The 16,439-nt window shown below is 37.5% G+C and overlaps 1 protein-coding gene across 2 annotated transcripts in view; it reads left to right on the top strand.

Annotated features, from left to right (window-relative positions):
• The window catches only part of LOC109110414 (stromal interaction molecule 2-like), a 37,816-nt gene extending 21,859 nt beyond the window's left edge, over positions 1-15,957 (top strand). For both annotated transcript variants that reach the window (XM_042760801.1, XM_042760802.1), the window contains exons 4-13: positions 836-947; positions 7,910-8,021; positions 8,873-8,988; positions 9,725-9,902; positions 10,580-10,757; positions 11,456-11,617; positions 12,114-12,214; positions 12,307-12,551; positions 14,193-14,373; positions 15,126-15,957. In XM_042760801.1, the coding sequence (XP_042616735.1) occupies positions 836-947; positions 7,910-8,021; positions 8,873-8,988; positions 9,725-9,902; positions 10,580-10,757; positions 11,456-11,617; positions 12,114-12,214; positions 12,307-12,551; positions 14,193-14,373; positions 15,126-15,666 (1,926 nt within the window). In that variant the 3' untranslated portion in view covers positions 15,667-15,957. The remainder of the gene's footprint in view (positions 1-835; positions 948-7,909; positions 8,022-8,872; positions 8,989-9,724; positions 9,903-10,579; positions 10,758-11,455; positions 11,618-12,113; positions 12,215-12,306; positions 12,552-14,192; positions 14,374-15,125) is intronic.
• Positions 15,958-16,439: the final 482 nt, after the last annotated feature.

Here is a 16,439-nt window from a genome sequence, read left to right as displayed (position 1 = left end):
CATACATGGTTAGTGAGGATTTGACATGTGTTTTGAGGATTGTTTTTGGTCATGGCAGATGTTCCTAGGCTCAAGAAGTGTTTCGAGAAGAGGCCCAAGAATTTCTCCTTCTTACAGCCACTGAAAGTTGGTGTCCTCTTTCAGGACACAGCAGATTCCTGAGTGTGTGTGTGTGTGTGTGTGTAAGGGAGAGCGAGTTGCTAAATAAACCTACACGACTTTAAAGATGTCTTGTCCCTCATTTGTTGGATACGAGTATGTGAGCATAGCAACATAATTCACAATCAGAAGGGACAAACAAACCTCTGTTTAACAAAATGACATTTTTCATCATGTATGTGCAGCACACAAATATGCAGAACCACAGATAGAGACAGAGTTTACACAAACTTGACCACAGAGAGCTTTACTCTTATCTAGTATACTTGTCATAATCTAGTTGCTTTATTGTGCAACAAAACTCTGCTCTAGTTATGTATTCTTTTGGTCTTTTTTTGAAAGTGCATTGTGGCTCTGCAAATGTTGTAGTCTCATTATGATTAATCACTTGTGTTTCTCCTCATTTGTTAGTTGCTTTGGTTAAAAGCATCTGCAAAATGAATTAATGTCATGTGTAAGGCAACAGATATGATATTCAAATGTAGTGTTTCTCTTATGTCTTTTTGCATTAAAAATATTTGCATTATATTGAAAGGTAATTTTGAATCCAGTAAACCCTCTGATAGAGTCGCTTGTGACCTGAAGCCAAATAAAGCCTGATATGGCATGAACTAATTCGTAAGAAGTCATTTTTCTGTGGTCTGAGCAGTAATGTTATCCTGTTGTTCGTTTGCAGTTTATCATAGAGGACATGAAGCAGCAGCAGACCAATAAACACAGTAATCTTCACAGAGAGGACCAGCACATCACAGTGGAGGAGCTGTGGAGGGGCTGGAAAATATCAGAAGGTAAAGAAAGATGGACAGGGAAAAACGTGAGCTGGGTGGCATGTACAGCACTACTGTATGTGACAGAAAAAATAATAAAATGTCCACCGGTAGAGATTCTGCTTTACTTTATAATTTGAAAGTACTGAGCATGGGTGCGTTTCCCAAAAGCAACTTTGGTTGCAAGTTCCGTCGTTACCAATAGATTTCAATAGAAACTAACTACCATAGTTAGCTGATGATGCTTTTGAGAAACACACCCCAGGATGTGTCCCAAACTAGTCAAGTCAAGACAAGAAAGGTATGGTTTTTAACTTATTTAGGGGAGAAAGTGGACAATTGTAGTATTTTTTTCTACATTTTCCTTCATAATTCACAGACTACTTGAAATACACTAGTTATCTTTTGATACAAAATACAAATATAGTTGCACTAATTAATAATACAATTGATTGAATGTTATTTAAATATATTTTACATATATTGTACTCAAATATTTTAATCAGCTGATGACTCAAGAACAGTCAAACTTTAATGAAATGGTACAAGGCTTATTAACAGAATTAGTCAATGAGCAAATATTGGAGATAATATGAATTTTTTTTTTTTTCGAGATTTAAAAGCAACACATTATTTAATGTGTAACACTAATCATTTCTAAATGTAGTTTTACATTTAAATATGTTCATTTTCTATCAGAAAAGTATGTCAACACAGACAAACAAGGTGCTTGCACTGGGCCATGTGTCTCTGGGGGAATTGTAACACAATGTTACAATTGCCACCCATGTTGCAACAATGGTAGAATCTCGTATGCCATCTAGCCACACCTATATTAACAAAGGTTGCTCATTTTTATCAATAGCATAGAGATAAAATGCATGTAAGTTTAAATTCACAGTCATCTAAACTTTAGACAGCAGAAGAAAAATACTGTGCATCCATAAAGTAACTTTCATACCTCAAAATCAGTATTTTGTTAAGAACTTCAGCTGAGGTGAAATGATTGTGCTGCTTTTTCACAGGCAGAGAGAGAATCTTACTGAGCATGTGCAGATGAAGTGTCACCACTCTAGCTTGTTAAGGAATTAAGTATGTTACAATCGCCCCTGGTCTCCCCCACAGTACATCCCAACTTAAATATAGAATTCAGATGATGACATCTGTGCATATAAATTGGCTATTTTAGTTATTCTTTATTTGTTATGAGTAACTATACCTTATTTTAAGTACATTGAGCTTAAAAATTCATAATAATGTATTAAAGTGAAGTACCTTTTATTTATTTTTTAAATCAATTTTTATTAAATAAAATTTTTGTTGAAATTCTGCCAAAAATAACTGTGGATTACTGTTCAAAAGTTTGGAGCTGGTAAGATCATTTTAATGGTTTTCGAAAGACTGATTTGAAAATACAGTACAGTAAAACTGTATTATTGTGAATTGTTTTCTATTTTAATATATTTTAAAATGTAATTTATTCAAGTAATTTATTCAAGTGATGGGAAAGCTGAATTTTCAGCTTCCATTCTTTGATGAATAGAAAGAACAGTATTTTTTAAAGTAGAACTCTTTAAATTCTCTAATATTAAAAACATCCTTATTGTCATTTTTGATCAATTTAATGTGTCCTTGCTGAACAAAAGTATTAATTTCTTCAAATAAATAAAAAAAACGGACTCTTACTGACCACAAATATTTTAACAGTAGTGCATACCATTATTATGATAGACTATGTAGTGATATAAAAATGTGGTCACAATCATATGTAGATTAATGAAACACATTCAACACAGTCACCAGGAATTTAATTTGTGCATTTGGGGTTTCCTAGTAGTGATGGCATGACTCAAGATATCTGAATGGAGTGATGTCACTGAATTGAACAAGCTTTCACAGACGTCTCTAAACAAAGATTGTGTGTTTCCCATTGTGCCTTTATTATGGAGTGATGTCACCATACAGCATCAGGCTCTGTTGAAGCTCTGAGAAATAATCTGAGATGACACTGGTGCGCCCTGTTGTGTAGATATTACACACACACACACACACACACACACACACACACACACACACACACACACACACACACACACACACAATGTACTGATGTTTGTTTATCTTCATTTCAGTTTGAGTAAGAAATGTGATAGTTGAGTCATTAAATATTGATTGCCAGTTGATTTTATGACAAAAAAAAATAATCTCATTGTCACGAGTAGCCACCTGTACAACACCTGCACATTCACCCTGTTTTCTAGATGTCAACTTTTTCAGGTTGACTGAATATAGTGAACGTGATTTCACCAAGTATGGAATGTTCCTGGATCAACATCCATGTTGATCCTTTGGCAAAATTCCAATCAACCAATCAGAATTGAGGGATAAGTTTACAGAAAATATCAGTTTATAGGTATACACCCAGGGTTAGGTGCTTCTACACCCTTGTAATTCAGCTATCATTTCCATCTGATTTTAGGGATAAATTATGGTTAGGGTTAGGTTTGGGGTAGGGATAGGGTCTGTGTTTTTGAATAAGAATGTTGTTCCAGGATCAAAAAAAGATGTTAATCCAGGAACATGTCTTATTATCTCATTTGCTTTACTTGATTGCAGAACACAAGCTGCATTAACTTACAAAAGTTTGGGTGAAAACTGATGATCATATTCTCCAGCCTGATTTGACCCAAAGAGCATCTTAAGCTTCAGTGGAAGAACATCTGACCATCTGTACAAACAGTCACTTGATCAGTTTCCCAAAAGTAGGGCTGTCACGATTATGAAATTTGGCTGACGATTAATTGTATAAAATTAGTCACGGTTATTGCAATTAATTGGCTGTTTTAGGGCTTTAGCGATTTTGAAAAAAATATGAAGATTATCATGATTAATTGTTTTGATTGGCTTTCATTATGTAACTGTGATTAATTTAATAAGTAAATAATTATGATGTTATCTTTTAATCTTTTTTGAGTTATTATTTTGCAGTGTAAGATTACATAGAGTATTCCAAATTCTAAGAATCGGCCAATAACGATACAACACCAGCGCTATTTTTTTTTCTGCACCACTACAGAATATCAATACTGTGTTTGTGGAACTAATGGTCACTCTTTTTTTTAAACCCTTTGTTAAAAATAATCTACTAAATACTCACTTCCCTAATTAAAGAGAAAACTTCATTTGAGCGGCACAAAGCTCTTATGCACATCCAGGGTGCAGAATGGTGCACTTGAAGCAACATGGAGTCGCAGCGCTTATGCACATCTAGGGTGCAGAATGATGTGCTTAAAGCAAGATAAGTCACTGCACTCCACACAGTACAAACAAAGAGAAGAGAAATGAGAGAAATGAACTCCAGCAAGATGTCATTTTATGCAAATCCCCAGACCTTTATCTTCACATCAAGTATTATAATGGTAATATATAATCTTGGAGAGAGAGTTTTACCGTGCTGACTGTCATAACTGAACGTGACATGAAAGTGACATGACATACAGCCAAGTATGGTGACCCATACTCAGAATTCGTGCTCTGCATTTTACCCATCCAAGTGCACACACACAGCAGTGAATACACACATCCGGAGCAGTGGGCAGCCATTTATGCTGCGGCGCCCGGGGAGCAGTTGGGGGTTCGGTGCCTTGCTCAAGGGCACCTCAGTCGTGGTATTGCCGGCCCGAGACTCAAACCCACAACCTTAGGGTTAGGAGTCAAACTCTCTAACCATTAGGCCACGACTTCCCCAATGCTGTTTGTATGCTGAGTGGATGACTGACGGCTGCAGCAGAAGAAAGATAAATTTCTGTAAACTGAATTTGAACAATGTAAATATAATTCTGTCCCTCACATTAAGATATGGAATGGCTTCAGATGATATAGGATATTCAGTGCATGAAAATGTCTCCGGTTACTATCGCAAACCTTGGTTCCCTTCCCTTCTAACCTTTCCTGAAATCCTATTGGCTCACGGCAGTCCAAATGACTGGCCAATTGTCACTAAGTATGCAAATCGCATGCAAATACTTATGAACGCAAGAGGCAGTATAAAATGCGGTGTACTCGACAATTACCTCAGAATCTGATACTGAATGCCGCTTAGATTGTGAAGCATCGAACATGGCGACCTCCGTGATGTTTCGTTCCCGCTCTCAGGGAACCAAGGTTATGATTGTAACCGGAGACGTTCCCTCTCGAGCTTTCACAAGACATCACAGAGACATTTCTTCATTATGGGAATGATATTCAATCCCACCGTGACAGAGGCTACGAGCAGCCTGTAAAGTCACATACTCAGTGAAGATAGAACACACTCACACATACAATTCCCATAACCAATAGGGACTCTTTTAGCCGGGCTCGCACCTGATAGATGGAGATAAGCCAATGAGCGACTAAAGCCCAATTATACGAAATTTGCATATCTGGTCTGTAATAACATATGCTACACTGAGAAACAGGGTAGAAGCAACAACAGTATTGTGACAGTATTGTACAGAGCCTTGGATTGTACGCCTCCTTGGTGATTTATGTACGAAACCACAGACATGTTGTCATGCAAATCAGTACATGTCGCTGTTCCAGCTGCGGCCGAAAATCCTTTAGAGCTAAGAAAACTGCTTTGAGAAAGTGCGTGGGGCCAAAGCCAGCTCAAATGGGAGAACAGAGTACTGGTACGCTGTGCCCTCGAAAGCAAATCTCAGAAAGTGTCTGTGACGCGGTGCTATCTGAATGTGAATGTATGCATCCTTTAAATTCACAGACACAACCAGTCCCCGGGTGAATTTGCGCAAGGATCTGTTTCAGCGTTATCATCCTGAACTTATGCTTGCAGAGCACTCTGTTGATAGGCCTGAGATCTAGAATCAGGTGGAGTCCTCCATCTCCAAATAGCAGCTGTAAAACCTGCTCTCCAACTAGCTCGGAGGGACTCATTCTATCGCTCCTTTTTTGAGCAGGTTGCATACCTCAGAACCAGGGCATTTCGAGGCAATGTTAGAGACTGCATCACGCCTTTGAAACGGGGTGATCTGTGTCTAAATTGAAGGGCGTACCCACACTCTATCACACCGATATGTTCGGCTATACCCTGTGTGGGCTGCAGCTCTGCCCCGCTCTGAGGCGGGGCGAGTGGCACTATATTGAGTGAGTGAGGAGGAAAAAGCTGTGCAAGTGTATGCATTTTTAATGGATACACACTCATCAAACACAAATTTGAACAATTTTGAGACAGCTTGAGGTGCTCGGGGGCTGGGCTGATCGTGCATTCTTCCCTCCTCTCCGTGCTGTCAGGACGCAGCTTGGCAGCTGACAGCGGCGGAAGTCACAGCGCGGGCTCCTCCGCTGGATGTGGTGCCTCTTCCCTGGGTTCCTTTACACTTTTCTCTGCACGTCCGGTTCCTGGTGTGGGGCAGCAGCGGTCGTGGGCTTGGTGTCCCTGCATTGTGTTGAGTCGTGCGCCAAAGAACACCTCGATCTCGGGGTCTGCTGCTGGAAAGCATGCTTTGGCATCATGTGGCTCATAGATTTGGTGCGCTTTTTAAACGATGTGGGCGGCGGCATCTGTGCCTTTTACTACAGACTGTGAATGGCTATATGACCTAGTTGAACACCACTTCATAGAAGCGTTAACAACTGACATAATAGTCTTGCGAATTCTGGAAGGCTGATAGGACATGCACTGGGGCATCAGGTGACTCCTTGCCTTCATTCGCTTTTCCACGTAGGGGCATCAGGTGTCTCCTCACCTTTGCCACACTGAAGCGGGGGCTGCATATTGCCTTGAAGGAGTGAGAGAGCGGTGTCCTCTACACACGGCAGTCGCTGATGTGGGGCTGGTATCATGTGAATGAGAGGGTGTCCTCTAAACATGGCAGACCGCTCATGAGTGACTGGTATCGTGTGAATGAGTGAGGAGCCAAAGTGATTGTGCTTTGCACACAGTAGAATGCCGCTCTGAGGCGGGGGGCTGCATGATTAGACAGTGGGTCGTGCGGCATCTTCTGTGACATGAGAACCCTGAGGTCCAGCATCTGCACTCAGCTCTCCGCTCCATCATGGAAGGTGGACGTGAGAAGCCAGGCTGATGTCCTGCAGGTTCGATGGGTGAGAGGGATGCGGACATTAAGTCAGCATGAGCTCATCACCAGAGTCTTTAAGGTCCACCACTGATTGAGGGCAGACAGACTCATCTGGCATCTGAAGAAAAATGTCATACTCACCTGAACGCTGCAGAGGAGTGGCAATCCAGGCACCGCCCTCTGATGAGCGAACCTCAACTGTGAGCTGTAAATAGTTTATAAGCCATATTCTTAGGTTGTTAAGCAAAGTGAAGTAGAAGATTCTGACGTAATTGTTTTGTGCACCGCATTTTACACTGCCTCTCGAGCTCATCAGTATTTGCATGTGATTTGCATACTTCGCAACAATTGGCCAGTCATTTGGACTGGTGTGAGCCAATAGGATTTCTGGAAAGGTCGGAAGGGAAGGAGTTCCCATAACAGAGAAATGTCTCCGTGATGTCTGTGAAAGCTCAAGAGAGAACCAAACTGGTGCTCTTCTGTTTATTTTGGTCTATGACCCCCATTTTGCCGTATAAAAAACACAATAATGATAATAAGCAGTTAGATAATATAATTACGATTAGATGGTTATTGAATTAACGCAACAGGCCTACCCAAAAGTGACATTTTTCTTCATTTTTCAGGATGTTTTTCCTTCTTTTTTCAGGTTAACCTTCTGTTTTTTTTACTGAGGTACCTACATTGACCAAAGGCCAAATATTAGAAGAATACTGCAGATTGAGCTCACAAATTTTTATTTTTTGTTGTTGGAGTTTTGTGTTCAAAACATGTCGAAGGATTACAAATTTGTCATTATGTTACAGTATGCAGCTTTTTTTATACGTCTTCTCGCCCCTCTCTTTGCTCTCCCTCTCTCTCTCTCTCTCTCTCTCTCTCTCTCTCTCTCTCTCTCTCTCTCAGTGCACAACTGGACACTGGAGGATGCAGTTCAGTGGCTAAAAGAATCCGTAGAGCTTCCTCAGTATGAAAAAAACTTCAGAGAGTTTAAAGTAGATGGCAACACGCTACCTCGGTAAATGCATGCACACTTTTGTCTGTTCATCATGGACTTCCCATTGACTTGCATTGTTTTTATACTTAGTTCAATCACCAATGACAGCCTCACACAAACCTTTTTTTTTTTTTTTTTATTTATGCATTATTTTTAAGCCACCCTTGTTAATGTGATAGAACCTAATAGGCAAATTAAACTAGAGTTGAAACTATTAGAAGCTAAAGTAGTACAAATATCTTAACTATTTCTATAAAAGAAAAGGTGTGTCTTTAACACTGATATTAAATGCTTATACACCAATAAAAAGAATCACCAAATGTGAGTTTTTAGCAGCAGTGCTTCTCTCTAGTGGTGCTGATGTGTCAGTACACAGACAGTAAAGATGTGCATGAGCATTGCGGGTAAAAAAAAGGTTTAGGGTGTCAAGTTTCCTCTCAAGGCCGCTTCTCCATGACTCATGAAATGATGTCACAGCACCAGATCACCTTTCACCTGCAGCTATGCTTAGTATGTGTGTGGCAGCACATGTGATCTTTCAGCCATCTATTACTCGCTTCTTAAAATTAGTCCTTTGAGCTTGAACTTGCCATTCATGCACACACACACACACACATAGTCACAGACTGTGCCCTTCATACATACCAGTTAATTTCACGGTCATGGGATAGTTTTGCATTTACAGGGATTCGTTCATTCACCTCTAAAATTTTCATAGACATTTCAGAGAGATTTATTGAAAGCCCTAGCATTTCAAAGTAAAGTTTGAAATCACAAACTGAGCTTTTTTTGTAGGTAGAAACTGGCTGAATATGTGTGATCTTGACTTATTCTTACTTCCTGACCAGCTGTGTTTTTTCTCTCTGTTACAGAATAGCGGCCAATGAACCGTCGTTTATGTCAATGCAGCTAAAGATATTAGACCAACGACATAAACAGAAATTAAATCTAAAAGCATTGGATGCAGTGCTCTTTGGACCTCCACTACGTAAGTCAATGCACATAAGCTGTAATAAGACTTGGTAAATAGTTTATGTAATGGGATAGTTCTGCCCAAAATTTATATTGTGCCAAACTTTGCTTTTTTGGAATACAAATTATGTACTATAATGTCACAAACAATGTCGCTCTTTTCAATGCAGTTAAAATGAATGAGAACGGCAGGTTCATAAGTAGTCAGTATGATTGCACTACCATTCAAAAGTTTGGTGTCAGTAAGATTTTAAGATTAATACTCAGCAAGGACACAACAAATTGATCAAAAGTTAGAGACTTGTACATTCTGTTCTTTTGCTGTTATTTTGAACTGTGTATTCATCAAAAAATCCTAGAAAAAATAACAAAAATATTAAGCAGCATAACAGTTTTCAAGTTTGATAATAAGAAGAATGATTTCTGAAGGATCATGTGACACTGAAGACTGGAGTAATGCCAGCTGAAAATCCTGCTTTGCCGTTTCAGGAAAAATATTTAGTTTATAATTTATTGTTTTTTAAGAATGTAATTTTATGTTTTAATTGTTGATTATTTTATTTTATTGAAATTTTTTATGTTAGTTTGGTAAAATAAATGCAGTCTTTGTGAGCATAAGACGCTTCTTTTAAAAACATTTTAAACATTTTATATTTTTGCACAAAGCTGTTGTATAGAAGTATTTCTTTTATTGTAATATCTGCTTGCTTAGTGGGTAAAAATGCTCTCTCTTTTCTCTCTTTTTCCTCCAGGTCCTCACCATCACTGGCTGAAGGACTTTGTTTTGATGATTTCAATCATCATTGGTGTGGGAGGCTGCTGGTTTGCATACATACAGAACAAATCATCTAGAATTCACATCTCTCAGATGATGAAAGATCTGGAGAGTCTACAGCATGCTGAACAGAGCCTGATAGAGCTACAGAGCCGGTGAGAGAGAAAGCAAATAACAGACAGTGAGAGAGAGAATAAGAGCACAAAATATTCTGTATTATTCTATCATCTTTTTAACATCATATTTCATTTCTTGTTATGAGAAGGCTCATTAAGCTTTTCTATAAGCACCCTCAAGGGAAGAGTTCTAAAAGAAAATTCTGTCGTCATTTCCTCACCCTCATGTCATTCCAGATCTGCATGACTTTCTTTGTGGAACACAAATTAAGAGACTAGCTCCAATATGACAAAAAGCACCATAAAAGTTGTTAATGCAACTCTCACACAAATTTCTAAAGCTGTAACATAGCTGTATGTGAATAACAGAATGGGTTTTGCTGTCTTCATCCACATCCATATGTCAGTATAATGAGACCCCTTGCCATTGACCATTACATGTCAAGTATAGCATTACATTCATAATGTGATATGAAATTACACTTTTTTGTATGTGTGTTTTTCTTGTGCTTGACAGCCTATAACCTATAATTTCACTTGAATTTTATATGGAAAAGAGTGAACATGATAGTATTTGTTTTTATTTTCCTCTGAAGTCATTTAGGTTTGGAACAACATGAGGGTGAACAAATTATGACAGAATATTATTATTACTATTTTAAATTGCAGCACACCAGATTTCAGATGTGACTTAAATTTCTCTGTGGTTTCATCAGGCTGGAAAAGGCTCAGGAGGAGAACCGGACAGTGGCGGTGGAGAAGCAGAACCTGGAACAGAAGATGCGTGACGAGATCAACGGAGCAAAGAGAGAAGCCAGCAGACTGCGAGAGCTGCGAGAGGGGGCTGAATGTGAACTCAGCAGACTCAAGTACGCAGAGGAGGAACTAGTGCAGGTAGGAACCAATATAAATCAAACGGGGGGGGAGCTAAAATGATGAATGGGACTTAACAGACACACATGGGGGCGGGCATTGTAAGTCCGCAAGACTGCAAGTCCATGTGAAGTCTGCCATTTGGGACAGGGCCAAAAAAGAAGTTCTATTGTGTAAAGTGTGCTATTAGTATCCTGCTTTTAAAACTAAAACTAAACATAAGAGAGTATACTTTCAGTGTACTTGGCTTATAAGAATAGTATATTTCGCCTACACTTGTGCTTAATCTTTTAATCGAGATATACTTAAGAAAAGAATATAGTATTAAGTACTGAAAGTATTAAGTATTCTAAATATTTTATTCATTTTTCTACGTTTTATGTAGAAAAGTATGAGCTATAAAAACAATACAGCAATGTTAAATAAATTTTCTCAAGCTATTAAAATGGCCTTGGGATCTCTAAGACTCCAAACAGAACAGAAGGATTAATATAGTAAAATGTAATTAATTACTTCTTGTCCAAAACGTATTATTTCCTACAGTTTATCATTGGATTTCTGTTGCCTTTCACCACAACAGCCTTATTCTGTAAATACACCACTAGATGGATGCAGGGTTCCTCAAGTTGTGATGTCTGTCATTCCACATTACAAGTAATAAATTACAAGTTCCGCTTGTAATGTATGTTTGAGTGTTTGTGTTTGTTGGGTATTTCTAGGTGCGAATGGCACTGAAGAGAGCTGAGAAAGAGATGCAGTCAGATTGGTCGGTGCCAGAAGCCCTGCAGATGTGGCTTCAGCTCACACATGAGGTGGAACTGCAGTACTACAACATTAAAAAACAGAATGCTGAGCTGCAGCTCACGGTCGCAAAGGACGAAGTGAGTGATTTATTGTTCAAACTTCTTGTCAGGGCAGGAAATGCTTGTTTGACCATCAGATTTGAAAGTTTCAGGCCTTGCTTTGAGTTTATGAAATATTTACTTAACATCAGCTATAATACAGAAAAATTAAAGTGAAGTTTAATTTTTTTTAGTTTAAATCTACCTAAACAAACATCTCATTCACATTTTTTCTCAGTGACTAATAAAAATGAAGCTGAAACTTTCCCCTGTTAATTTGATTTCCAATAATGTGGTTAAATTACTTTTTAAATACATGGTCTGTTTTGCCGTTTGTTATTTGCATCTAGAATGAGTCATCAGCAGTTAAGCTAAAGCAATTAGCAGTCACTGCAGCAGGAGAGATGAGCTTGCGTTCAGTACAACCAGCAAATCACAGATCACACACGAGTCAACTCAACTGGGGCATTTCCATGCAATATCATTGTATTTTCATTACTTGTGTGTTTCTGTGGTCATTTTCTGTGAATTTCAGGCCGAAAAGATCAAGAAGAAGAGGAACTCTGTGTTTGGTACCCTCCATGTTGCACACAGCTCATCTCTGGATGAAGTAGACCACAAAATACTTGAGGCTAAGTAAGCACACATAATGCACATGCACTTGCTAATGGTTACACACAATAAATGAAAGCTTATTAGTGTTTTTTTTAATATATTTTCTTTTTTAGAAAATCTCTATCAGAGGTCACAGCCTGTTTGCGTGAACGTATTCATCTTTGGCGGTGGATGGAGATAGAGAAGATATGTGGCTTTCCAGTGGTTAATAACTCTGGGCTGCCCAGCCTCACCGCCTCCCTGTACGCTGACCACAGCTGGGTGGTCATGCCGCGGATGTCGGTGCCCCCCTACCCAATCGCTGGCGGGGTGGACGATCTCGATGAGGACACACCACCAATCATTCCACAGTTCACCTGTAAGTTCCCCTCTTTAAGCCCAAGATTGTGTGAAATGTTCTAAAAATGCGACTTTAAATTACATAATTTGTTTAACTAATGTATATCTTATTAATGTGCAAAAGGTTTTCTTTCTAAACCATTCAGATGCATTTAAAAACAACGTAACACTTTATAATCACTTTCGTTAATAAATCATTACCAAACATTATATAATGCTTAATTATTAATCATTAGTTAATATATATTTAAAGAGTTAGAAATGTGAGATAATGTTCTTGTTAATGTTTGCTAATACACTTATTATGCATTAGATAATGTTCAAACAAGTCATTATTTCATTATTTCATGCAAAATCATTAAACTTTCAATTCCATATAATCAAGCACTTATTGAAAATCTACAAATGATTTTAACAGATGTTATAAAATGATTAAAAGCTTGTGTTAATGCACAGCACTTTTGCTGCTATTGAGGTGTGATGTTGGTAAGGTTAGGATCAGGTTTGGTGGTATGAGTTGGTTTAAGGGTTGGTTAAAGGGTCAACAGTGTACAGGGGACAAATTGATTATTATAAGGGAACATGGTTCAATATGTTTATACAGTATTATATTGTTTTAATAAATGAACAAGTATTTTCTTTAAATATATATATATATGTTTTCCCCTGTTTATTTATGATTCAAGGAATGATGATATACTGAAGAGTAGTATACTTATGTGAGTGTTGAGGCAATACATTTTTATTTGCACCAAAATGACAACCTGTTATGTCTTTAGCATTTAGCAAAACTTAACCAGTCACCCTTTACACAAACCTTGTTACACTAGCTAAAAGTCCAATGCCCATAAAGATACTAAATGATTAGTAATCGTTTATAAACATTTACAAATGATTAATAGTTTCAACTTTAGATTGGCTACTGCAGAAACATGAACATATGATTAATAAATGATTAGTAAAGATGTGTGAATAGGGTAAATTCAGCTCTTTCGGGACACTTATTGCCACTGAGATGACTGTTCATAAAGGTATTAATGATTAGTAAACATTTATAAACATTTGCAAATGATTAATAGTTTCCACTTTAGATTGGGTACTGCAAAAACATGAACAAATTATGAATAGATTATTTGTTAATTAAGATGTGTAAATAGAGGTCTACACAATAAACAAAGACCAACAAATGAAGATCATATGAACTGAAAGTTTACTAACATTTGTAAGCATTTCAATTTTCATTAAATAATCATGTGTTAATCATTAGGTAATGTTTAGTAAGTTCATTAGTAAACATCAACAAGAACATAATCTCACATTTCTAGCTACAGTATGTGAATATATATTAACTAATGATCTGTTAAGCATTATATAATGTTTGTTAATGATTAATAAATGAAAGTTATTATAAAGTGTTACCAAAGCAATGCAAGACATGGGTTCCATACCAGTTTCTGGTATGGAATAAAGATATTTATTAAATAAAAATAAATAAATAAAAAAAAAGAATAAATTATTTATTAATTTTTAACGTTGTCCAATAAACCCTGTGATGCCTAAATTTTGCAGCCCGTTAATTATGAGAATAAGTCTTACTTTCTATGTTATGATAAGTATACCATGCTAAGGTGCATAAAGATCTATTGTGTTTTCTACACAGCTCCTTTGATTCGACCTCCTCTGACCCGCAACAGCAGTGTTTGTCGTTCTCGCAGAAGTCTTCTCTCTCAGCCCTCGTCCCTTTCTCCTGACCCTGACCTGTTGTCTATGGCCTCGGCCCCACTGGCCTACAGACCCGAGGGAGACGATGAGCACATCTTCTTCACTGTTGAAAGGAAAGGGTACATTAGCTTTTCTTTGTATATATGTTAATTCATTTATTTAAAATTCTGTACATGTTAATTTACCTATTTACCTTTATAAAATCACATTTATATATGAATAATTTTAATGAATGCACAGTTTTGGTTAAAAGTTTGGAATAAAATGTTTTTGAAAGTCACTTATACTCAGGTTTATCTATTCATCAAAATATAGTAAAAAAAAAAAAAAGTAATATTGTTAAATGCTATTGCGATTTTTTATGATTGTTTTTTTCTTGTTGTATATTTTGTAATTTTTTTTATTTCTGTCATGGCAAGCCATTACTCCAGTCTTCGGTGTCACGTTCCTTCAGAAATCACTTTAATATATTGATCTGGTGCTTAATTATTGTCAATGGTTATTGATGCTCAATTATTAATAATGGTTCTTGCTATTATCAACGTTGAAAACAGTTAATTTTTATCTAAAAAAAGTATTTAAACCAAACTTCTGAATGGTAGTGCATTACAGTTTCCACAAAATATAAGGCAGTGAAAACTGTCTACAGCATTTATAATAATAAGAATTATTTCTTGAGCACCAAATCAGCTTATTGAAATGATTTAGATTGCATAATGGCTGCTGAAAATTCAGCTTTTCCATTACACGAATAAGTTGCATTTTAAAATATATTCAAATAGAAAACATGTTTTTAAATTGTAATAATATTTTGAAATATTAATGTTTTTACTGTATTTTGATCAAATAAATGCAGCTTTCTGTCACACAGGGATCTTCAGGACACATGCTCAGATTCAGATTCTCTCAGTTCCTCTTTGGGCAGGAAGCAGTTCTCCGGTCCCTCTGTTCAAAGTACATGTGCTACAGGCATGGAGACCCCACCACGTAAAATCTCTCGTGAGGAACTTCTTCTCCTGGCGCAGGAGGCGCAGGCTGTCGCCATGGAGACCTTACCTTCTACCACATCCTCCCCTTCATCTCCTCTTGACTCCTCCTCCATTCACAAGGGCTCTCCTGACCTTACCCGCTCTTCTGTCCTCCCAGAATCTCAAAGTTTAATCTTTCATCCTGGCACCAAATCTGTGGCCTATAATGGCATTCTGGAAAAGTCATACAGCATGGGGCAGCTGTCCGCTGGTGGGATGCCTCCAGGGGGACATTACCCTTCGATTAGCTCACTCGACATAGAAAGCAAATCTATCAAGGAGCCCAAGCAACCCCAACCCACCTCCTCCCAGGACTTTTGCGACAACGGAGAGAAAAAACGCTCCAAGATCAAGAGCTTGTTCAAGAAAAGCAAAAAGCTGTGAGGAACAGTAGAGAAGAGGAAGAAACGGAGAGAAAAAGAAGCCTTAAAACAAAATAAATGAGGGTCAACCAGAAGCCAAAACATTTTTTAGTTTCTTTGTCATTTTTTATTTTTTATTTTTTTAAATTTAAATGGAATGTAGCTTCACCTGGGTACAGTCCTGGGTTGGAAGCCTTTTTATGGTGATTTTTTTAGCCTCACACTTATGCCTTTGAAGGCCAAAAAATGTCATGTTAGCATTTTGCAGAACATCTCCTCTTCACATGTCTTCTGTTCATACTCCATTTTCTATAATGTGTGGAGTATTGTTGTGTCAAGGGGGGGGTATGGGGAACAGAGATTTTGGAGAAGTCCAATATTAGCCAAATCTCCAAATTGTAGAAAAAAAACTAACAAAACACTTCCCTGGAAATATGTCTTAAAGGGAGGGTTCACCCACAAGTGAAAATTCTGTCATTTACTTTCCCTCCTGCCACTCCTATTGTATATGCAGTAGTTTAATAGGGTTACAAAATCATTTTTTGAGGAACTGTTACACCGTTCTTGCAATACAACCAAGGTTCATAGTGACCAAGGGCTGTTAATCTCAGAAAAAAATAAAAATAAAAATAAAATAACCACACCAAAAAGCAACATAATAGTAGTTCTACAACTCATGTGCTATATTTCAAGTATTCTGTACATTTGCATTTTGTTTTGTTTTTTGTTGGACGACATTACAAATGCTTCAAATGGGTGTGTTTGACAGTTGCACCGTTTCTCATGGTTTAATTT

This window comes from Cyprinus carpio, chromosome A7 (genome assembly GCF_018340385.1).
Source record: "Cyprinus carpio isolate SPL01 chromosome A7, ASM1834038v1, whole genome shotgun sequence".
Classification (NCBI taxonomy): domain Eukaryota; kingdom Metazoa; phylum Chordata; class Actinopteri; order Cypriniformes; family Cyprinidae; genus Cyprinus; species Cyprinus carpio.
Note: the sequence above shows the minus strand (reverse complement) of the source record. Positions and strands in the feature narration are given on the sequence as shown.